At 43.1% G+C, this 23,489-nt stretch overlaps 1 protein-coding gene across 1 annotated transcript; it reads right to left on the bottom strand.

The window, feature by feature from the left end:
* Positions 1–1,843: 1,843 nt before the first annotated feature.
* PHYH (phytanoyl-CoA 2-hydroxylase) lies at positions 1,844–21,517 on the bottom strand. Its single transcript, XM_035128181.2, has 9 exons — positions 21,330–21,517; positions 16,017–16,072; positions 14,492–14,602; positions 12,907–13,075; positions 12,292–12,373; positions 5,925–6,106; positions 5,099–5,248; positions 4,730–4,864; positions 1,844–3,384 (listed from the first exon to the last, which is right to left on the bottom strand). Exons 1-9 carry the CDS (start codon positions 21,468–21,470, stop codon positions 3,331–3,333), a joined length of 1,080 nt encoding a protein of 359 aa, XP_034984072.2. The 5' UTR covers positions 21,471–21,517; the 3' UTR covers positions 1,844–3,330.
* Between the last annotated feature and the right edge of the window lie 1,972 nt (positions 21,518–23,489).

Raw genomic sequence — 23,489 nt, 5'->3', positions numbered from 1 at the left:
CCGAGACCACATAAAACCGGTCCTGAAATACCTACATTGGCTCCCAGTACGTTTCCGAGCACAATTCAAAGTGTTGGTGTTGACCTTTAAAGCCCTAAAAGGCCTCGGTCCGGTATACCTGAAGGAGCGTCTCCACCCCCATCGTTCTGCCACTGAGGTCCAGCTCAGAGGGCCTTCTGGCGGTTCCCTCACTACGAGAAGCCAAGTTACAGGGAACCAGGCAGAGGGCCTTCTCGGTAGTGGCACCCACCCTGTGGAATGCCCTCCCACTAGAGGTCAAAGAGAACAACAATTACCAGACCTTTAGAAGGCATCTCAAGGCAGCCCTGTTTAGGGAAGCTTTTAATGTTTGATGGATTTCTGTATTTTAGAATTTCTGTTTTGTTGGAAGCCACCCAGAGTGGCTGGGGGAACCCGGCCAGATGGGCGGGGTATAAATAATAAATTATATTATTATTATTATTATTATTATTATTATTATTAGCCTGTAATTTAGATTATTTGTGTTGATATTCTTTTTAAAAAAGTAAAATAACGCTCAAAGGTCATTTTTAAAAAAACAAAACACTTTTTAGGAAATCCCATAAAATGCACTTGTTTAGGTAATATACATAATTCCTGTGACATTAATTCGTGTCCAAGCATTGTTCACAATATGTTTAAAGTGTTTGGTGATGAGAAATAGCCTTCTGTAGGTGGGGTAGATGTTGATATCATGGCATCAACAACCTAAATCAAAATCACAACAGCTTGAGAAAGGATGTTTGGGTGAACTTAATTTGGTTTAAACATTATTTATCTCATTGATCCAGTCTTTTATCAGCTGTAAAGGGGGGACTGCATGTTTATTAATGGATTAGAAAATTCTCCCCTCTAAGCAACCGGCCCTTCATTTATCCCGATTCCAAGAATAGGTCATGCTTTACGTCCAGTTTTGTTGAGGAACAGAACAGTTATGCATCACACACATACAGAAGCAGCAAGGGTCATTGATTTGCCAATAGTTTGAATCATTTGTGTGCCTTGCAGCATGAACAATTACTTCCTCTTGTACAATAGGTGAGGCCATCTACAAAATGTTCAGAATAAATCAAGGAAATGGAAAAAGTGGGGTGGAGATTTCTGCAACTTCCATCTTCCCCCTAGAACCTCTTGTTCACATCCACCTCCAAAAAGTCTGACCCTCCAGGACAACATGAGAGGGGGTATAGCAGAATGAATGGGAAATGACAAAAAATGGCTCCCCTCCTTTTGTTTTTGGAACCCTCCCTAGACTGAAGCCCCTTGCCATGAATCAAAGGGTTCCATTCTACTGAATCTAATGCTTTTTAGTAAAAAGCACACAGCAGGGGAGCACTACAATGTTGAGGTGTAGTACTAGCATGAAGTTTATTCTATCATCTTTTTTTGGGGGGAAGAGACTCTTGTCCCCAAAAAGGCTTTCAAGATCCTTCGCCCAGATCGATCAGAATTTACTTAAACTAAATCTACAGCCTCCAACAGAAGAGATGATGAGAGGCATCAAGCTTTAGATGATTTAGTTCATATTTTCTGGCCCTGACCTAAATACTGTAACTTTGGAAAAGGGGCACTTGCAGTTATAAAAGATATAACTAGGACCAATATCCCTCCAACTCTTATTGTGTACTTGGAAAATATTGCTAATAAGAAAGATTTAGAACTGGAATTGACTACTCTTAACTCATAGCAGTAAGACAAATAGCTTTGCAATGGAAAACTCCAAAGTCTATTTCCCTTGAACTGTTATGAACATGTCTGGGTGGTAGTGTTTTGGACTAAGCTTACATACTATAAATGAAGGAAAGGAGAAGCACAAGAAATATTCATTGAAGCACAACATTTATTTATTAACTCTGAGAATACAAAACAAAAACCAAGAAAGCACGCAATCTTATATATTATTTTCACACATAATTCCAAACGACATAAGGCTGGTTTTCTTTTTCATTATTGTAATTACTTTATTTTTTAGTCATTTGTCTTTCTTAATTTTCTATTTAAGTTGAATCTCTTTAGTTGATTTTTAAAAATGTTGTGCTCTATGCATTACATTATGTGTCTGTCATATGGGTAACATTGCACTTTCCAAATGAGATTAAATCCACTAGTCATTTCTTGAAAAAACCGATGAAGCTGACTGCAATAGGCTTTTGACAGTCTAATACACAGCTTTTAGTTTGTGCTTTGTACGGCTTAGGTAAGGGAACCAGGTGGCACCGTGGGTTAAACCACAGAGTCTAGGGCTTGCTGATCAGAAGGTCGGTGGTTCGAATCCCTGCAACGGGGGTGAGCTCCCGTTGCTCGGTCCCAGCTCCTGCCCACCTAGCAGTTCGAAAGCACATCAAAGTGAAAGTAGATAAATAGGGACCGCTCCAGTGGGAAGGTAAAAGGTGTTTCCGTGCGCTGCTCTGGTTCGCCAGAAGCAGCTTTGTCATGCTGGCCACATGACCCGGAAGTTGTCTGCAGACAAACGCCCGCTTCCTCGGCCTATAGAGCGAGATGAGTGTCGCAACCCCAGAGTCGGACACGACTGGACCTGATGGTCAGGGGCCCCTTTACCTTTACGGCTTTGGTAACAAATGTAGCCCCTATGCAGAGCCTGTGTATGTCATTGGTGCATCCCATTGGTGCGAAACACTGTTGGAGGCTGAGCCTAGCTCTGTTCAGTGGAGAATGTGAGAGGAGAACACACAAGACAGTATTCTGGTCATGGGGGGGGGCTTTTCTACATGGCTTCCAACTCTGCCACAGCCTTTCGAGATGGGGCATTCGGAAATGGAGAGGCCTTTCCTGATTAGTCACTGCCAGGGAGAAGTCTACCAGCATACATGAAGTTCTTATTTAGTTAGTTTTGCCCCAAAGTATATTGCTTTAACTTACATGGAACTGCATTTGCCATTTTGTTCATTTATTCACCTAGTTTGGAGAGAATAATGCTACGCTACTAAGAATATAGGATATGGCTTGAAGATTCTAAATCACTGCATAAAGGCAGCTGTCTACCATTCAATACTGGATAAAGTACGGTAGATCATAAAGTGCATCATTTAAAATAGTTAAAACTATTCTTGAATTTAACAATATTGTTTACTCAGAACAGTAGGCGTGTTCAAGTAGGTGTGCCTAGAATTCTCGCCTAAGCATCATACCTAAGTAAACATACCTCAGAACTGTTTTACTGCATAGTAATTGAAAAATATTCAGTGCAAGAAAAATTCTGAACACATCCAACCAAAGGATCATGGTTTCTCCCAGTTAGAAAATGATATGCTGGGTTCATGAACTAAGCCTTGGCATCCAGATAACATTCTACAGACTTCTCCTTTCTCCTTTAACAAGACGACTTCGCAACATCCAAACATCCTAAAGACCGAAAAAAAGGAAATAAAGTTATGGTGTGGGACAGGAAAAACCTTGTTTTGTGCCCGTTGTACATCGTTCCCGTTGTACATAGAAACAGCTGTATGTATATGGAAGAAACACCCCACAACACCCAGTAGTTTGGGTTCTGTACAAGGCTTTGCAAGATCTCAGTGAAAAGTAGTAGTAGCAGCAGCAGCAGCAGCAGCAGCAGCAAACAGGCTAACTATGGCACAGTTGGAGCCTCCTGCCCTGCCCAAGGCGCCTATTCCCCCTTTCAGGGGCGGACAGTGCTGATCCTCTGTTCAACAGGGGAAACGAGAGCTTCAGTGAAGAGAGAACCAGTGTATTTTGGTTACATTGCGATTTTCTACATTCTGTACCATGCAGAAATATGGTTTCAAAAAAGGTGAGCAATGCATGCTCAAATCTTAGAAGCCAAAGAGGCAGCTGAATTGAATTTTCCATATTGGGGGTTGTGGTGATTTAATTCTCTACACTGCTTTCTTCATGGTGAGCAGAATTACTATGTAATTCCACGAACAACCAGTATTACAGGTTGATACAATTGCAGAAATTTCTATGCCAGCCATCAGTAAAAAAAATATTAGGGCAGTTGCATAAAGAGAACAAGTGAATAGCAATATATTTAATTCATTACAGAACGCCATTTTAAAGCATGTTTTCCACTGTCCTGATTATGGATCCAGTAGGGACCTTCATGCAGAACGATAAATGTCTATTCTTGGCACGGAGTGCGGCAGAAGTTATTGAGAGGAGGAACATCTTACCCTCCAGCTAGAGGCCTTTGTACTCATCCAATAATCTCTCTGAGCAAGGCAACACCTCAGTTCACTGCCAGCAACACAAATCACACAGCATGCCTAGTGCTTGTCCCCCAATGGTGTGGTATGGTAGTGAGAATTGTAATATGTGGACCTGCTCAAAATCAAAGTACAGTGGGACCTCGACGTACGAATTTAATCCATTCCGAATGCACACTTGTAGGTTGAAAACTTCGTAAGTCGAGTTTCCCATAGGAAAAGCGGTTTCCCATAGGAATGCATTGGAAACGGAAAAATTCGTAAGTCGAGGAAACCGCATCTAAAAACTCGTAAGTCGAGGAAACCGCATCTAGCCGCGAACGAGTTTCCGTTCAGATGTCGAAAAAATTGTAAGCGTGCGGCCACTTTTTCCGCTCGTAAGTCGAAAACATCGGATTTCGAGTAGTTCATAAGTCGAGGTCCCACTGTACATGACTACCACCAATGGAATAATTATTCCCAATACCATTATGTCCGACATATGACGTGAAAAGTTTTTGATACAGGACATTCACAAACAATACCTTCAGAGGAAGAGGAGAGTCTATACCATACTTTGTTCTTGCAATTTCCACAACTTCTTTCTCAATGTTCTCTTGAATTGTACCTTTCACGTCAATATAGTGGCAGTCAGAACTTGCATAATGACAAGAAATTGCCTGTAAAAAGACCCAAATTATTTACTTTTTTCTCTTTTGTAAGCACTTCACTAATTTTGTATACCAGCTTTAAACTAAAAATATGTAGGTCTAAGTCACTCTCGAAAACAAATTAAACAAGAGGATTAAGAAACATCAAATGTTAATTAAAAACATGGGGAAGCTTTGACTTGACTTTGCTTGAGGAACACAATCCAGGTGTTCCAACACCTGCAACTTTAACTAGGTGCTTACCTTACGAAACCCTTCAGTCTTGTTCATTCCAGAGCCATGGATTAGCAAGGGATGGAAGAACACTGTGTCTCCTTTCTCCATAGCAAGGTGAACCCTCGGAATAGTTTTATCATAGTCACGCACTCCATGGTACATCTTGTTTACACCACCCTAGAAAAATCAATGCATTGAATTATATTCTTTATCCTAAAAAGCTTAATATTTTCAATCATCCAAGCTTCAAAAACTTTTAGAACTTATTTTCATACAAAAGGTTTACATACCATAGCTACATGAGAGCAAGGCCTATGTAGCCCAGGATTCAATTTCCAACAAAGGACAGCAATGTTCCTTGAGAAATTCACAAGCTGAATGTGAAGCTGATGGCCACCCTGCCTCTTTTCTCCCTTGCATCTTGCATGGAGATGCATGCCGCAATGAAACATGGATGTCCTAGCTTCCTATCACAGCATTTAAGAAGCCTATTTCCCAGGATCGTGTCTAATTCATTTTGTCTAAGCCATTTGAGCTCATGGCCCTCCCCACACCTGGTGGTACAGCAACTCCAGACTCAGAGCTAACATGATTTCCCCATTCCAAACCTTGCAGGTTTTCCCAAATAGGGAAATTAATTTTTCTTGCCTTTGCTTTTCCTACTCCTGGTGTTCGGAATGTAACTCAAATCCCCTGGCTCCCCATTCAGCCGAGTTCAATTTAATGCCCTCTTATTTATTTGTAAGGACACTGAAAATACTACTCAGTTAGCAAAACTGCTATTGGCTACCTCCAAATTTGCAGATACTTCCACCCTCCGTTCCTCCCTGTGATGAAGTCATAAAGAAATTACCTCCCACTCAGGATAATCATGCTGTTTCAGAGACCCCTTATGACTTCCTGGCAAAACTACCAGGCATCCGTTTCTGCGATCAATCTTCTCCATGGCAGTCCAGGCACAAACAATGCGATCTGCAGGTCGGAATGGGAAATAGTGCAAATCCTGGTGCATTGGATGGCGAGAGGTCTTCTTTCCTGCAAAAATTATTTGTATTAGCTTTCATAGTACAGCTGCAGAATTAGTTAAGAAAATACAAGCACAATGAGACAAAAAATTGTCAGAGTGTGGCCCTGCTGTGTGTGTTTTACCTGAGTCTATAGCTGGGGGTTTACAGAACAAAAGTTTGCATCCCAAACAGGACTTGCTGCACTAACTTGTTTTTCTTTGTGTGCAATTTTTAATTTTTTTTTTACATTTCAAAATGTATCTGGTCTACCTGCATGAAATGTGAAGTTGATCTTGCAGCTGAGTTCTGGCTTTTGCCTAGGATAAGACTGAAGCAGCCCTGCCTCTGGCCTTCAATATTAACAGTGGACTTTGTGGCAGGACTGCTGTTATCACAACACAGTCCTCATGCCTGCAATAGGGTGCAGTTGTGCACAACTCTCTTTCTTAATCCACAAAGTGGAGAGAAAAAACAATGGATTAACATGGCAGGATTGTTGCAAGATGCTCAAATGGTTATACCACAAAGCTGCCATAATACATTATCCGTCCAACCAGCAATATGGGAACAGTGAACTATATCGGTTTGGGATTTGCAATAGCACTGCTATGTGTGGGCGTGTTTTAAACCACACTCAATTAGACGATTGCTGCATTTCAGCTTGTTTTTGTGGGCAGGTGTGGAATAAGCTACATTAAATGTTTTACAAGGTATGACTGGAAAGTTCGGTGAATGGTCACAGAAATTGGACAGTGAGAAATATTCGAACATACAATCGGCATCGGAAACCCACAAAATGGTCACAATTGTGTACGGAGATGAAGCTGTAACTTGAAAGACAGTGTATGAGTAGTTTAAGCGTTTCCGTGAAGGGTGGGCAAACCATCAAAGATGACCCTCGGTCTGGCAGATGCGGGATCGGCGTCTGTCCATCCGAATGATGGCGGAATAACTGCATATTCCATGTGAAATTGTTACTAAGGTTACTGAGTTATCCCACTCTCCATATTCTCCCAATCTGGCCCCATCGGATTTCTTTTTCCAAAACTGAAATTTGCGCTGAAAGGGCACAGATTTTCCAACATTTCACACGTCCAAGCTGCTGTGATGAGGGAACTGAAAGCAGAAAGAAGACTTCTCCAGAAGTTTCCAATAATTCAACAAACATTGTCAATGGTGCATTGTATCAGAGGGGACCTACTTTGAAGGCCTGTAAGGTATGAAACTCCAGAGCTTGGAGTGCAGCGACTGAGGAAGGAGCAGAAGGGCTGCTGCCTCTTGGATTTGGGTGACTGTCCAGGCTTGTGTGGGTGTTTGTTTCTGGCTGTGACCTTGTTTGTTTCTGGCTGTGACCTTTCACCTAGAAGTGTGAGTCAGGAGGGTCAGGTGATTAGCTGTGGGCGGAGCTAGTCAGAGCTTGGAGTGCAGCGACTGAGGAAGGAGCAGAAGGTGAGCTGAGCTTGGGAGACACTCTGTAGGTTTTGTGGCTTTGTCTTTTGGGGCTGTGTGTGAGTAAGTTTGTGTGCTTATTTGTTTTCTTACTTGTTTGTGTGCTTGTGCTGGTTTTCTAGGGCTGCTGCCTCTTGGATTTGGGTGACTGTCCAGGCTTGTGTGGGTGTTTGTTTCTGGCTGTGACCTTGTTTGTTTCTGGCTGTGACCTTTCACCTAGAAGTGTGAGTCAGGAGGGTCAGGTGATTAGCTGTGGGCGGAGCTAGTCAGAGCTTGGAGTGCAGCGGCGCGCGCCTAGTGGCGCGCGCAGTTTGACCCATCTTTTTTATCTAGGGCAGCAAGTCTCACACGTTTGTTAGGGGGGACCTAGGCCTCTTCCTCTTTCCCCCTTGACTTCAAGGTTTTCAAGATGGAGGTGGAGGGAACAACCATTGTCACCTGCAATTCCTGTGCAATGTTTGTTTTCTTGCCAAATGATGTGGGTAGCTACACCTGCAACAATTGCAAGTTGGTTGCCCTACTAGAAAACAAGGTTGCCCTTCTGGAATAGAAGGTGCAGCAGCTTCAGGGGCGTGTATCTACGCTCCAGAGAATTAAAGAACTGGAGCTTTACTTGGATGCAGCAGAGCACACTGTCTGCACCAAGGAGGAGACAGGGGACCTCCCTGAGGAGGAGGTCAGTTCCCCAACACAGCAGCCAGATGTATGGAGGAACGTGACTCATAGAAGTAGAAGGCCCAGGGATCGCTCTGAGTGCTTAGAATTACACAACCGTTTTGAAGTGCTCATGGAAGACGAGGAACAGACTCCACCTGAGGATCTCTCCCTCATCACAGTTGATGAGGAATATGAAGACGAGCAGCAAAGTCAGTCCTCCGGGAATATGCAGGTAACCTTGGAAGGGACAGCACATGGAAGAATCCCAACCAAGCCTATGAAGAGGCGTGTAGTGGTGATAGGGGATTCCCTACTGAGGGGTACAGAAGCAGTGATCTGTGGGCCTGACAAGATGTCTCGAGAGGTGTGCTGTCTACCTGGGGCCAAGATCAAAGATGTAACAGAACGGCTGCAAGGAATCATAAAACCCACCGACAAATACCCCTTCCTTTTGGTGCATGTGGGAACCAATGACACTGCAAGCCATAGCTTACAGAAGATCAAAAATGATTATGAGGCTCTGGGCAGGAAGTTGAAGCAATTAGATGCACAAATTGTCATCTCTTCTGTCCTCCCAGTTGAACGACATGGCCCAGGGAGAGAGGGAAAAATAGGGGAAGTGAACAACTGGCTTCGCAAATGGTGCAAACAGGAACGGTTTGGATTCCTAGATCACGGTCTGCAGTTTCTTGAAGATGGACTTCTGGCAAGTGATAGACTGCACCTCACAAAAGTTGGGAGGAATGTTTTTGCCACGAAACTCAAAAACCTCATCAGGAGGGCTTTAAACTGACTTATATGGGGGAGGGAGACAGTGGTCCTGAAGGTAGGAGTCTATCAAATGCTGAAGATGATCATCCAAATGTCAAGGACCAAATGGAGCAAGCAGCATGCAGACCTAGTGGTGGGACGAAAATATCCTTAAATAAGAGACATGGGGGAATGATCAACGGTCTTCAATGTCTGTATACTAATGCACAGAGCATGGGAAATAAACAAGATGAACTTGAGCTCTTGGTACAGCAAACTAAATATGACATAATAGGCATCACTGAAACCTGGTGGGATGAGTCTCATGACTGGAATGTAGTAATAGAGGGATACAATCTATTTAAGAGAAATAGACCAAACAGGAAAGGAGGAGGAGTAGCTTTATATGTTAGGGATATGTATACCTGTGAAGAGATCCAGGATTTAAAACTTCAAAGCCAAATTGAGAGTATCTGGGTCAAAATTAAGGGAGAGAAAAACAACAGTGATCTCATTGTGGGAGTTTACTATAGATCCCCAAGCCAAACTGAGGACACAGATGATGCCTTCCTGGAACAGATGGCCAAGCATTCCAAAGGAAGTGAGATAGTAGTAATGGGGGATTTCAACTATCCTGATATTTGTTGGATGTCAAACTCAGCCAAGAGCATAAGGTCGAACAGATTTCCTCACTGGCCTTGCAGACAACTTCATTGTCCAGAAAGTGGGAGAAGCAACAAGAGGATCAGCCATTTTAGATCTGGTCCTAACCAATAGTGATGACTTGGTTAGTGGGGTAGAAGTGGCAGGATCATTAGGTGGGAGTGACCATGCTCTTCTGGAGTTTATTATCCAGCGGAAAGGAGCAACCAAGCATACTAAGGTCCAAATTCTAGACTTTAAGAAAGCCAACTTCAGAAAACTTAGGGAAACGCTGGGTGAAATCCCATGGACAGTAATACTAAAAGGGAAGGGAGTTTATGATGGTTGGGAGTTTGTTAAAAGGGAGATATTAAAAGCACAACTTCAGGCAATACCAATGAGACGGAAACATGGAAGGTGCCTAAAGAAACCAGGCTGGCTATCTAAAGAACTTTTGACTGAGTTAAAATTTTAAAGGGATATGTACAAAAAATGGAAAAGGGGGGAAATCTCCAGAGAGGAATTCAAACATATAGCCAGCACGTGTAGAGACAAAGTCAGAAAAGCTAAAGCACAGAATGAACTCAGGCTCGCTAGAGAGGTTAAAAGCAACAAAAAGGGCTTTTATGGGTATGTCCGTAGCAAAAGGAAAAACAAGGAAACAGTGGGGTCACTCAGAGGAGAAGATGGTGAAATGCAAACAGGGGACAGAGAAAGGGCAGAACTCCTCAATGCCTTCTTTGCCTCAGTCTTCTCCAAGAAAGAAAACAACGCCTGACCTGAAGAATATGGAGCAGATGATTCAGCAGGGGAAACACAGCCCAGAATAAGTAAGGAGGTAGTACAAGAATACTTGGTTAGTTTAGATGTATTCAAGTCTCCAGGGCCAGATGAACTACATCCAAGAGTATTAAAAGAACTGGCAGAGGTGATTTCAGAACCACTGGCAATAATCTTTGAAAATTCCTGGAGAACAGGCGAAGTTCCAGCAGACTGGAGGAGGGCAAATGTTGTCCCTATTTTCAAAAAGGGGGAAAGAGAGGACCCAAACAATTACCGCCCAGTCAGCCTGACATCAATACCAGGAAAGATTCTAGAGCAGATCATTAAGCAAACAGTCTGTGAGCACCTAGAAAGAAACTCTGTGATCACTAAAAGTCAGCATGGGTTCCTGAAAAATAAGTCATGTCAGACTAATCTGATCTCATTTTTTGACAGAATTACAAGCCTGGTAGATGAAGGGAACGCTGTGGATGTAGCCTATCTTGATTTCAGCAAGGCCTTTGACAAGGTGCCCCATGATATTCTTGTAAAGAAGCTGGTAAAATGTGGGCTAGACAATGCTACCATTCAGTGGATTTGTAACTGGCTTACTGACCGAACCCAAAGGGTGCTCATCAATGGCTCCTCCTCATCCTGGAGAGTAGTGACTAGTGGGGTGCCACAGGGTTCTGTCTTGGGCCCAGTCTTGTTCAACATCTTTATCAATGACTTGGATGATGGGCTTGAGGGAATCCTGAGCAAGTTTGCAGATGACACCAAATTGGGAGGGGTGGCTAACACCCCAGAGGACAGGATCACACTTCAGAATGACCTTAACAGATTAGACAACTGGGCCAAAGGAAACAAGATGAATTTTAACAAGGAGAAATGTAAAGTACTACACTTGGGCAAAAAAAATGAAAGGCACAAATACAGGATGGGAGACACCTGGCTTGAGAGCAGTACATGTGAAAAGGATCTAGGAGTCTTGGTTGACCACAAACTTGACATGAGTCAGCAGTGTGATGCAGCAGCTAAAAAAGCCAATGCAATTCTGGGCTGCATCAATAGGAGTATAGCATCTAGATCAAGGGAAGTAATAGTACCACTGTATTCTGCTCTGGTCAGACCTCACCTGGAGTACTGTGTCCAGTTCTGGGCACCACAGTTCAAGAAGGATATTGACAAGCTGGAACGTGTCCAGAAGAGGGCAACCAAAATGGTCAAAGGCCTGGAAACGATGCCTTATGAGGAATGGCTTAGGGAGCTGGGTATGTTTAGCCTGGAGAAGAGAAGGTTAATGGGTGATATGATAGCCATGTTCAAATATATGAAAGGATGTCATATGGAGGAGGGAGAAATATTGTTTTCTGCTGCTCCAGAGAAGCGGACACAGAGCAATGGATTCAAACTTCAAGAAAGATTCCACCTAAACATTAGGAAGAACTTCCTGACAGTAAGAGCTGTTCGGCAGTGGGATTTGCTACCAAGGAGTGTGGTGGAGTCTCCTTCTTTGGAGGTCTTTAAGCAGAGACTTGACAGGCATATGTCAAGAATGCTTTGATGGTGTTTCCTGCTCGGCAGGGGGTTGGACTGGATGGCCCTTGTGGTCTCTTCCAACTCTACGATTCTATGATTCTATGACCTGGATGGCCCTTGTGGTCTCTTCCAACTCTATGATTCTATGCTCACAGATTACCTTGAGGAAACGAAGCCGTAAACAGGAAAAAAGGTCCCAATGTTTAGAGTGTATCAATACCAAACCTGATGTATATTAACCATGTTAGTGGTATATATCTTCATTTAGACTTGCATCACAGCAGCTAACTTGCTAATTATACCTACCGGACCTTGCAGAAGAAAAAGAAAAAGGGCGAGTCCAACAGCATTTAAATACACACTTGCATTCTTGAACAGAGTATTTTATTTCTCGTCTGTTCAATTATTTCTTACCGGGATCGGGAGGCTTATTTATCAGCATGGTGTGCATGGCCATGATGTTTGGTCCTGTGAAGCATTCGACATATTTCAATATCTAAGGTGAAGAAAGTTTCTCATGAGATGCATATTTAAACATGCTAAAAACATATTACCCCTTATATTTCATGGGCAAGACTCAAGTGAATACGGATGATCACACACCAGTGTTGAAGAAGCAACCAGTTTTATGCAAAATCGCTGCCCTGTGCAAAAACTGCCATTATCCAAGTTACTGACAGAATCCACCAGCAATGTCTCCCTATGACACAAATAATCTGCATTTTTTTAATATGTGGTCCTTCACACTACAGTATATTAATTCAGAAGAAACTTGTAAGCTCTATATGCAATCTACTAGATATTGCACTATGCTGCTCTAGAAAATTGCTGCACGGCTCTTTAGCCACAGGCAAAGCCTGCACTAAACAGACACCTTCGTTATTTACGTTGCCAACATAGGATGGCATTGAACAGCACCATCTATCAAAATTTAAGAGACCCTGAGAATAAAATGACACATGATGCCAGAGGCCCATGACTTTTTCATTCAATGGGATGAGGATATTCTTTTTTAAAAAAAAAATTAACCTGAGACAATGTGCAATATCTGAAGAGCTCTTCATGATGCTGGAAATCCTGTAGTTTTGAAACTGCTTTTTGATCTGGAATAAATTCAGACTTGGCAATTGACACATCTCTCATGACCAACAGTCCAGGGACGACCACTTCCCGTCTGCAGATCTTCACGAACTCATTTCTGAAGAGGGAATTTTAAAAATTTACTTCGGCAAAGTTTACTAGGCTATTTAACCATGTTATTGCCCTTGCTAAATGAACTGGATACTTCTACTGCATAGCGCAAAACAAGGCTGTTCAAAGCGCAGCCTGAGGAGCACAAAGAGCCCTTAAGGCCTTTTTCAGCACCCCTCGGACTGCCTTCCCAAACTCAGGTAAGAGAGGCCTCGGGCTGTGGGAAGAAGGCATAAGGGTTCAGACAGGGTCCTAAAGTCCTCCCACCTCATTCCCAAAGCCTAGTTAGCACAATCGCAGCTTTGGAAAAGAGGTGGGAAAGCTCTAGAACTCTGCCAGAGCATTCTGCCTCCTTCCTGAAGTCCAGCACCTCACTTATCTGGGTGTGTGTGTGTGTCAAATTTTGGCCTTGATTCCCTGCCCCCCTCCCGTGACAAAGCAGTGTGTGGACAGCAGTGGTATGAAGTTTATGGGTAATAACTAGAATCTAGGTAAAGGTAAAGGGACCCCTGACCATTAGGTCCAGTCGTGACCGACTCTGGGGTTGCGCGCTCATCTCGCATTATTGGCCGAGGGAGCCGGCGTATAGCTTCCAGGTCATGTGGCCAGCATGACAAAGCCGCTTCTGGCAAACCAGAGCAGCACATGGAAACACCGTTTACCTTCCCGCTGTAGCGGTTCCTATTTATCTACTTGCATTTTGACGTGCTTTCGAACTGCTAGGTGGGCAGGAGCTGGGACCAAGCAACGGGAGCTCACCCCGTCACAGGGATTCGAACCGCTGACCTTCTAATCAGCAAGCCCTAGGCTCAGTGGTTTAACCACAGCGCCACCTGGGTCCCTATAACTAGAATCTAGAGATCCACATAATTCATTCTCTGTGAGGCTTTGGGTTTATATTTATAAGCTGGAAATGAATTATGCCTCGTATCGAATGGCTGAATGTTCTTGTAAATCCAGGGGGAATTTTCATTTCCTTCATGGAGTGGGGCCCTTTTTGTGGCTTTCAGGTCTTACTTGGCAAACACAAGCTCTTGGGCCCACCTCCAGAAAGAGAGACCTCTGGACTGCAACCAGTGTGTTTTAAATCACTGGTCTTCAACTGGGAGTGGGGGGGGGTCAAGACTGACCCAAGGTGGGTTGTAACAAGAGCACTACCACCCTGCAAAGATATGGAAAAAGAGATTAAGAAATGGGTCCTGAATGCATGTTAGGGTGAAAAGTGAGTTCTGGGTCTGAAAAGATTGAAGATACTTGTTTTAGACAATCTCACTATATGTGAAACAAAATAAAAAAATTCCTTCCAGTAGCACCTTAGAGACCAACTAAGTTTGTCATTGGTATGAGCTTTCGTGTGCATGCACACTTCTTCAGATACCTATCACTATAGTATATGTGATTAGGACACATGGCTACAGTTTACCTGAAATGTTCAACATCCTCATCCGAAACCAGATTTTTTATGACGAGATAGCCATTCTCCTCATAGAAATGCCTTTGCTCTGGGCTTAGAACATTATTATCTAAGGTGTAACTGCGGAGATAAGAACAGACACTGGGTAAGTTCACAGGACAAGGATGAGGTCTAGGAGACAAGTGCTCCCTGGGAACTCTTATGCAACCTACAACACACCTTGGGGTCTCCTGCAGCACAGAGGAGCTCTATGGAAAACAGGCAGGTCCATTTTTTTTTGGGGGGGGGGGTCCCCTGAAGTTCAAAGTCTGCAGTGCCGTGAAAGTATTTATTTCCATGAAATCAGCACAAAGTTAGTTTGCTGTTTGCTTCTTGATAATAGAGGCACAAAAGTTTCTACTAATTCAGAAATGCACAGATGCAATCATGCCCAGAAATGCCATTACAAAAATAAAATTAAAAATACATATTTACAAAATAATAAATGTATATATTTTTAAATTAAGTTTTAGGTGTTGCAATTGCTAACTGTAACCTGCCCCCCAAAGTAGGTAAGAAACAACCACATCAGCAAAATATGTTTGTATTTCATGTTTTATGCCCCTTTTGAGTGCTGCTGAGACAGATAATTTGGCATATAAACATCTGAAACAAACAAAAAGGGGATATTTGCATGAAATAAAACTATTTAGGTTGCAATCCAAATATCCTTAGCATTGACATAATGAATGTGTCACAGTGGCTGGAGTGGGCTACTTCAGAGTAACGACTCTACACCGCTCTGCATTTTATCTTTTTATTGGTGCTGCGTATTTACAGTGCTGAAGGCAGTGCTATTTACAGAGACACATCTTATCCGCTAGAATCAGAACCTCCGAATGGCGTTTGGCGCGTTTTCCTCCAACACAACAACTTGGGGAGACCCATCCTCTTCCCCCTACGTTTTCGGCGCAGTTCCGGAGTTGGGGGAATAGGTCTGCCCCCCTTTCTTCCCTCTTCCTGTCCCACCTGGGACGATGGCTCCGCTACCCTGCCTGAGCCTCGGACCCCACTTCCTGCTTCCCCACTTGAGACGGAGCTCTCCCTGCTTTCCCCTGCGCTCGGGGATGGGATGGAACTCAGGAGGGGAGGGACTTCGCGATATCCCCTGTCCCTCACAGAATGCAAAGGGACTTGTTACAAGACTGAACTATTTAGTATATTTAGTTTATACTATGTATCCTATCTTTACTGTACTTCACACAAAGATGTTGCAGGGAGCTATTGGGAAAGCAGGAGTAAAAAAAAAAAAGATAGCAAAATACTGGGGAACAGAGGGCAATCCTGCATCCCAACATTTGCTAGTCTACTATTTCAGGACTGCAAAATCTGCAGGAATTCAGAGCAATGTGATGGTTAATCCACCCCAAATTATCAAAACTTCACCAAATCCAAGCTTGGAATTCTAGCCAAAAATAAATATATGGTTTCCTAGCATTGCCATGATCACCATAACACATCTGTTTGTTTACACAGAAAAAGAAAAATTACCTACCGGTACTGAATTGGATATTTCACCGTAGTTACTTGGGCTGAAGTAGTAAATTGTGTCTTGAGCATAAGTTAAGGAACCTAAATACGGTTTTGAATAGATATTATATCTTATGGGGTGAAATAAAAACTCAGAACTTGTTTTGAATCATAGGAACTATTAACATGGAGGAGGAAATATAATGTACATTAGTTTTATTCTGATGTATACCACTAACCTCCCAAGTTTTCCTAATAATTTAAATCTGCATGCAGCACAACTGGAAGAAAGCCATTCTACATTATTATTATTATTTATTTTAAGCAACAGTTGAAAAAGGTAGATTTTAAAAAAAATAGTAAGACATGGGGATTTTCATGCAACCCAATATCAAATACCTAAGCATTTATCTCCCCTCCTGACATAAAACAAAAATTTCCATGTTAATTGTAAGATAATTATGAAAACTGCCACTTTTTGACAAAGCAATAATCATAAATAAATAAGAATTGAAATGTGCACCCCATCACTGAGACCATTCTACTGTAACTATCCAACTTCCCAAAATTTCAACACCTCTTGCGATGGTTTGACCCATTTCAGATTTAACAGTACAAATTCTACAAACACCCTCCATATCTCCTCAAAATATTCCCCGTCTTACCTTAATGACAATTTAATTTATCATTAATAGCTATATCCCACACCTCTTTATACCATTCTTCCATTTTATATTCTGCTTGCCCATTCCATTTCCTACCTATAATAATTTGCGCAACAGCTGTCAATAAATTTGTGAGCAAGTCCTTCATAGCCTGTGAACCTTCCACCCCATCATAAATTGATAATATTGATAATAATGCTATCTCTGGACTTTTGGTCAGCTTTAATCCAGTGATTTGTTATCTCCTTAAACACCCTTTGCAAAAAAAAGTACATATTTAAACATGTGGACATAATTCCCTGTTTCCTGGCAAACTGCTATTCTTACAAGTTTCCTGGAAAGGAAAGACTGTAGTTTTGAAAATGAATGTTTTATTAATACCCCCCCCCCCCGGAAATATACCACTTCTCTTTTCTAAAGAAACCTGAGGAAAGGATTCTACAAACAACTTTAATTTGAAACAAGATGCATCTATTAAAAAGTTTATGATCTTTGTGTCTTCTCTCACAAATATGGATTATTATGGCCCTTCAGAAATGAAAAAACCCTGCTGGTTAAAAACAGAAAAGAAGATGAACTATCCTATTGAAATACTTACTATGATATTAGAAAGGAGGGGAGAGCAAATAAGGAATATTTGGATTATATGATACATTCCAATGCTGCAGTGACATAACAGGACCTCCCTGCACACCCTCAATCTACTGAGGAGGGTTCTGCAACCCTTTGGAGCAGATTTTGAGGGTCCAAGGGGGACTGCCAGAAAGAGAGGAGAAGAGGGAAAGTTTAGTTCCAGTAGAAATCTGCTGTGCTAGCAGAATAGTAGTAGCATTGGATAGGGCTCCTTCTGCTGAAATAAGAATTGAAGAGAAGAAGAAGAAGAAGAAGAAGAAGAAGAAGAAGAAGAAGAAGAAGAAGTTTGGCTTTGATATCCCGCTTTATCACTACCCTAAGGAGTCTCAAAGCGGCTAACAATCTCCTTTCCCTTCTTCCCCCACAACAAACACTCTGTGAGGTGAGTGGGACTGAGAGACTTCAAAGAAGTGTGACTAGCCCAAGGTCACCCAGCAGCTGCATGTGGAGGAGCGGAGACCTGAACCCGGTTCCCCAGATTACGAGTCTACCGCTCTTAACCACTACACCACACTGGCAAATTATTAAGCCTGGGATGCAGTATGGATATATGAAGATAGAATAGAATGTATGGATGGATCCGCTCCACAGATTGTAACAAAAGAAGTGATTCTCCTCATACACACTCCCCATTGTTTTCACTCTTTTTAAACTGAGTTATGCAATCTATCATCTTGTGCAATGCAAGAAGTTTATCAGGCACAGGATTGGAGCCAAAGGTTCCCTTCCCTGATGCAAGTTAACTGCATAGGAAGGGGAAATTTTAATGTAACCCATAGACTGCATTCTAAACTCTCTATAACAAATATTACAGTTAACAGAGTTTAGATAACAAACATTGATTGCTTTAAGTTTTTATTTCTCACCTTGGTGGCAACTTAAAGTGACAAATGGAAAAGTATTTGGGGAAAGCATTTTTTTTTTTACAATAGTGCCTTCCATATTTGTACTTTCTAAATATTAACAAAAACACCAGATGGAAAACAATTGCCAAACACAAAGTGGTGTCTTCCAAGAAAATTAAGAAAAAATACCAGTGATATAACATTTTGTCAGAAAAATCTACAGAATAAAAAAAGGAAACTGTTGGAAACAACTGTAGGAATAACACTTTCAAAATGAAGGTTTGTTGGATGGAAATATAGAAATAAGAAATAATTCAATGAAGAAATAAGCTGAACTGGATATGCACTTCCACTAAATCATAGAACAATTTTAGTTGGAAATATCAAAGAACTGTGCAAAAACTGAATTGACAGCAGGAAGTATTCCCTTAAGAGCAAGATTCCAAATGGATATCAGACTTCTTCCATACTCAAGTAGTGCAATTAATTTCACTGAAGGCCTTTCTGAAGTTGCAGCTTTGGTATGGCCAAATAAAAGTAAATAAGTCTTTCATAGCAACTGGAGATATATTTTAGAATGGAAATGCCATTTATGTAATTCCGAAAATACATTTGTTGCAAATGCCGTAATAGCAGGGGAAGAACATTGGGGTTCCCCCCCCTTTTTATTTAAACTTGGTTAAATTATGGGGTCCATGGGGTCACGAAGAGTCGGACACGACTAAACGACTGAACAACAACAACAAAATTATTAATCCATTCCAAGACTATGATGCTCATGATTGTAATAATGTAAATATGCATTTTGACTTTGACATTCTTTTTTTTAATGAAAAAAGTGTTTTATATTAATACAAGTAAGCTCATTTATCCAATAAGGCATTCCACACAGGCAGTTTTGCAAGTATGTATATTTTGGTAACTGTGGACAACCATAGCTTACTGATGAACCCATTTGTGATATTAACGCTATTCAGTTTTAAAAAGTATTTTTGCAACAACATTAAACGCATTGTGCCACACATTCCAATCTACAAAAATTACAAAAATACGAGTCAAAAGACCAAGGCATACATGCTACTCTTTCAATCTATTTTTTTCCAGAATTGGTGCCCAGTCTGAAAGAACAATCATGGTTCATTTCATGTTCATTTCTTTCACAGAGAATTCAGTCTGGAATGATCATCAATAGGAACTTCTAACAGGGAAACATCCATTGTTGTTGCTATCAATATTCTGATCATTTTTAGTATTTTCTCCAAAGTAGAAGGGCCAGGACAGGTGCTGATTCAACTGTCCCTGGTTTGTATATGGATGCATAATACTACAGTCATACCTCGGCTTAAGTACGCCTCGGTTTGAATATTTTCAGTTTAAGTACTCTGCGGACCTGTCTGGAACAGATTAATCCACTTTCCATTACTTTCAATGGGAAAGTTTGCTTCAGGTTAAGTATGCTTCAGTTTAAGTACAGACTTCCGGAACCAATTGTGGTTGTAAACCAAGGTACCACTGTATACACATAACTAGTGACAGAATTAAAGGGAGTTGCTAAGTCTGTATTCAAATAGAAGAAATTTCAGGAAACCTTGAAAATGCTCAGACTTCTCTATTGTTCCTCATCTTGAAACACATTAGTAATAGTGGGGAAGAGGGGAAGGAACAGAATCAAGGAAAAAGTATTAGATAATCACATATACCTTATGTAACAGTACCAGGTACAAAGGTCAAAAACAAGATTGGTAGTTAAAAAAATGGTAATAAATAAAAAGGTTAGCAGCAATCAGAGCTGTAGATCTAATATGCAATATAGGGAAATGTTTCTTCCGTCAAAATATATCCCTGCAAAGTCGTGAATAACAATGGAGAGACAACAGAAATTAGATTGATACATGTCCAAATCATCAGGATGGGGGGGCGGGCAAAGGCCACTGCAGGTATTTTCCTATTCCTGCAGAATTCTTTGTGCTGTGCACAATTTTGCTTAAACACACTTGCAGTAATTTGTCACCCACTGATAAAATTATATAAACACAGAATTGTACAGTTGGAAGGAACCCTGAAGGTCATCTAGTCCAACCCCTGAAATGCTTCAAACGTTTAAATAGTTTCAGCTTCACCGGGGCTAAAATCTGTACAAGCCTTGCTCAGACATATGCAATCTTGACTAGATACAGGATAATTTGATTTATAATTAAAAGGGCTGCTTTGCATGATAGACACACAGCCATTCAAGTGGCCCATCAAGTTATGAAAGAATTACATAGCTCTCTAATCAGTATACAAACAAAACCCAAAAAGTGGTGAGGCCTGAGAAGGCACCTGGTCGGGGAAATAGAATTAAGTCCCAGGTCAGCCATGGTCAGCCATGTCTGAGAGAGGCGGTTACCAAGGTCTTCTCTGCCCTCTCCCCATAGGAGGTTTATGCACTTCTAACAAGTGTCAGAAAAGCAGCAATTTGACAGGTGAAGCTTTTTCCCATTATCCATTTGAATGTGATGAAAATATGGGGTTTTTAAAAAAAGTTCTGCTGCTATGCAGTTGTCCAATATGCTCAAGAAGTCTTCCAGAGATTGTGTCCAGCCCCAGTTTCAATGGCTCTGTTTGTCTGCAGACGCGGAAGGGAAACGCAGGTTAAGGGAGCAGCTACCTGGAAGTGATTGAGCACAGAAAGGCGAAGGAGAGAGAGAGAGGGGCTTCAGTTGAGATTCCTGCCTTGCAGAGGAGGGCTGGACTAGATGCCTCTCGGGACCCTTCCAACCCTCTCGATTGTATGAGGGTCAGATGGAGTTAGAAAGCTTGTCCGAGAAATGAACCCCACGAGAAACAGGCGAGTCTCTGGACCTGAGCGTCGTGGCTTCCAGTCCCCCGTCGGGAAAGAGTCCTGCATAGCAGGGGGCTGGACTCGATGGTCCTCGGGTGTCCCTTCCAGCTCTACCATTTAACCCCACGGCTCCTGGACCTGGGCGAGGAGGAGCAACCTCCGGGCCGGCCCAGCCGGGCGAGACCTCCCCTCCGGCGCCCGCCGAGCCATAGCTGCCAAGTTATCCATTTTTTTAAGGGATTTTCCCTTATGCTGAATAGGCTTCCTCACGAGAAAAGGGAAAACTTGGCAGCTATGCGGAGCAGGTGCTTTTCCTCCCGGCCGGCCGGCCTCGGCTCCCTCCCCGGCTGCCCGCTCGGCCCAAAGGATACGGGGCGCGGCGAGGAGGCGCAGGCCCGCCGGGCGCCGAGCGAGGAGGGCAGGACGTGGCGCAGCAGGGCGCGCAGCCGGACCGAGGCGGTGGAGGCGGCGGGGTCGGCGCGGCTGGGTCCCTCGGCCTCGGCCTCCGCCATGGCGCCCTCAAATGCGGACTCCTCCTCTGCCTCGGTGTCTCTGAGGGAGCGGAGGAGCGCCGCCCAGGGCGGGGAAGAGGCCGGGCCCTGCGGGGCTCCTCCTACCGGGGGGGGAGGGAGGGAGAGAGGGCCGCCCCCCCCCGTACTCCTCTCCACCGGAAGGAAGGACCCGGCGCGACTAGCAAGCGCTTCGTGGCAGGCAGGGAAGGCGGGCAGAGGTTCGAAGGCGTCACGTGTGAAAAAACCGCTCCGAGTCATGACTTGCAACAAGGGGTTGGACTAGATGACCCCGGTGTACCCTCCCCAGTCGCCCATCCTGAGATTCCGCGGGGGAATTAGGAACTGCAGCACGTTTTACAAGGTTCACATTTCCATCCCAAGGGGAAAGTATTGCTCGTTTTAGAGAATAGTGCTGGCAAGCTACATACAACTGGTGTGGTTATTATCAAGATTTGCTAAACTTATAGGTCGCAGGGGAGTTTACAACATAAAAACACAAAATTACCGTAACAACACTAGCGGGCATCCTTCTGTCTCGGGAGGGGGAAGGCAAACCACTGGAGAATCGCAGCACCGGCCTCCCGGTCCGCTTTTGCTGCGCCAGCAGCACCCAAGTGACCTCTCTGGGACGCAAGCCCCGGCAGTGGGTCTGGGGGTCCTGGGCTGGCCAGACGGCAAGACTCAGCCCCTCTGATGAGGTCCAAAGGAAAGCAGAGCAAGACGTCTAGCACCAGCTTGGCTGCAGGAGTTGCCAAAAGGCACCATCCAACCGCCTTAGGGACTCCACTTGCGTAGGGTTTACTCCCGAGCCTTTTCTTCTCTCCAGAATATCTCACAAGGTAACCGACACATGCAAAAAGGCCAGATTGCTTAATCAGCCATTAATTTCATTATTTGTATTAATATACTTTAATATCATGTAACAACAAATCTGCTTTCAAACTTGCTTACAGTACTGATGACTGGTCTCTGAAACACCCATCACCCCAGGCTATGCTGGAGCCCAACCAATTTGGGGAGGGCCACAGGCTGCCTGGTGTTAGAACTTTTCTAGCCTAAGGTTACCAGATTTTTTTTCAATGAATCCAACTTCAGTTGAAGGGGATGGATTTTGCCAGGGGACTGATTTGTAAATCCGGGGACTGTCCCCGGGAAATGGGGACTGGTAACCTTTTTCTAGCCTTCCTCTTAGCCAAAAACACAAGATTTGGGACCAACTCACCTTGAACTCAGTGAGATTTCCTTTTTCCGTAACCAGAAAATGAGCACTGGTAGAGTACATGCCATTCCTTCCTATGAGGGAAAGTAAACCAATACACTTGGGGGCAGCATTTCCCAAACATTGGCCCTCGTGGCTACAGCTTGCCCAGTGGCCTCCTCACTTGCCTGACCTGTCCCTTCGCCATCCATGGCACAGACAGACGAATGCCAGCACTAGTAACTGTCTTGCAAGAGGTTGTTAAAGGAAATCAGAAAGTGAAAGGTTAGTGTCATTACTAAGAAACAAATGAAAACTGGGAATTGGAAGGGGTAAGAGTGGAAAGCTGTTAGAGGAGGAAGTGAGCTTAAAGGAACCCAAGGGGAAGAAACTGTCAGTTGGGGGAAGTAAGTTACAGGAGATGGGTAAACATACTTTTGAGGGGCCGAAAGGAGTGGGAACTAGAAGCTGCAAAAGAAAAAGCTCCCACTTAGAGCAGGCATGTCCAAAGTCCAAAGCTCAACAACTTCAATCCTAAAAAGTCTACAACTCTGGTTGTGCCCTCACACATGTTCGCTTCATCAAATCTGCCCCTCTCTGAACAATGTTTGGGCACCTCTGCATCAGGGGAGGCCGAGTTACAATACCTCCATGGCAAAGGACTGTACTTGGCTTGAAGAAAGCTAGGTAACATAACACCCTACCACACTGTAGCAAATAACTCAGCCATTTCCAGAAATGGGATTAGACAGAAGTAGAAAATAATGTCAACGTTTGCCAGCTGATTATTCCAAACCCTGCCACTATCTGCTGTCAATTTG

This window comes from Zootoca vivipara, chromosome 10 (assembly GCF_963506605.1).
Source record: "Zootoca vivipara chromosome 10, rZooViv1.1, whole genome shotgun sequence".
Classification (NCBI taxonomy): Eukaryota; Metazoa; Chordata; class Lepidosauria; order Squamata; family Lacertidae; genus Zootoca; species Zootoca vivipara.
This window is presented reverse-complemented; position numbering and strand designations above follow the sequence as displayed.

Coding starts and splice junctions, on each gene's coding strand:
- PHYH (XM_035128181.2), bottom strand. CDS start 21,470: ATGGCGGAGGCCGAGGCCGAGGGACCCAGCCGCGCCGACCCCGCCGCC. Junction 6,107..12,291: donor AAATAAGCCTCCCGATCCCG/GTAAGAAATAAT, acceptor TAATTTTTGCAG/GAAAGAAGACCTCTCGCCAT. Junction 3,385..4,729: donor ACTCTCCTCTTCCTCTGAAG/GTATTGTTTGTG, acceptor TTCGGTCTTTAG/GATGTTTGGATGTTGCGAAG.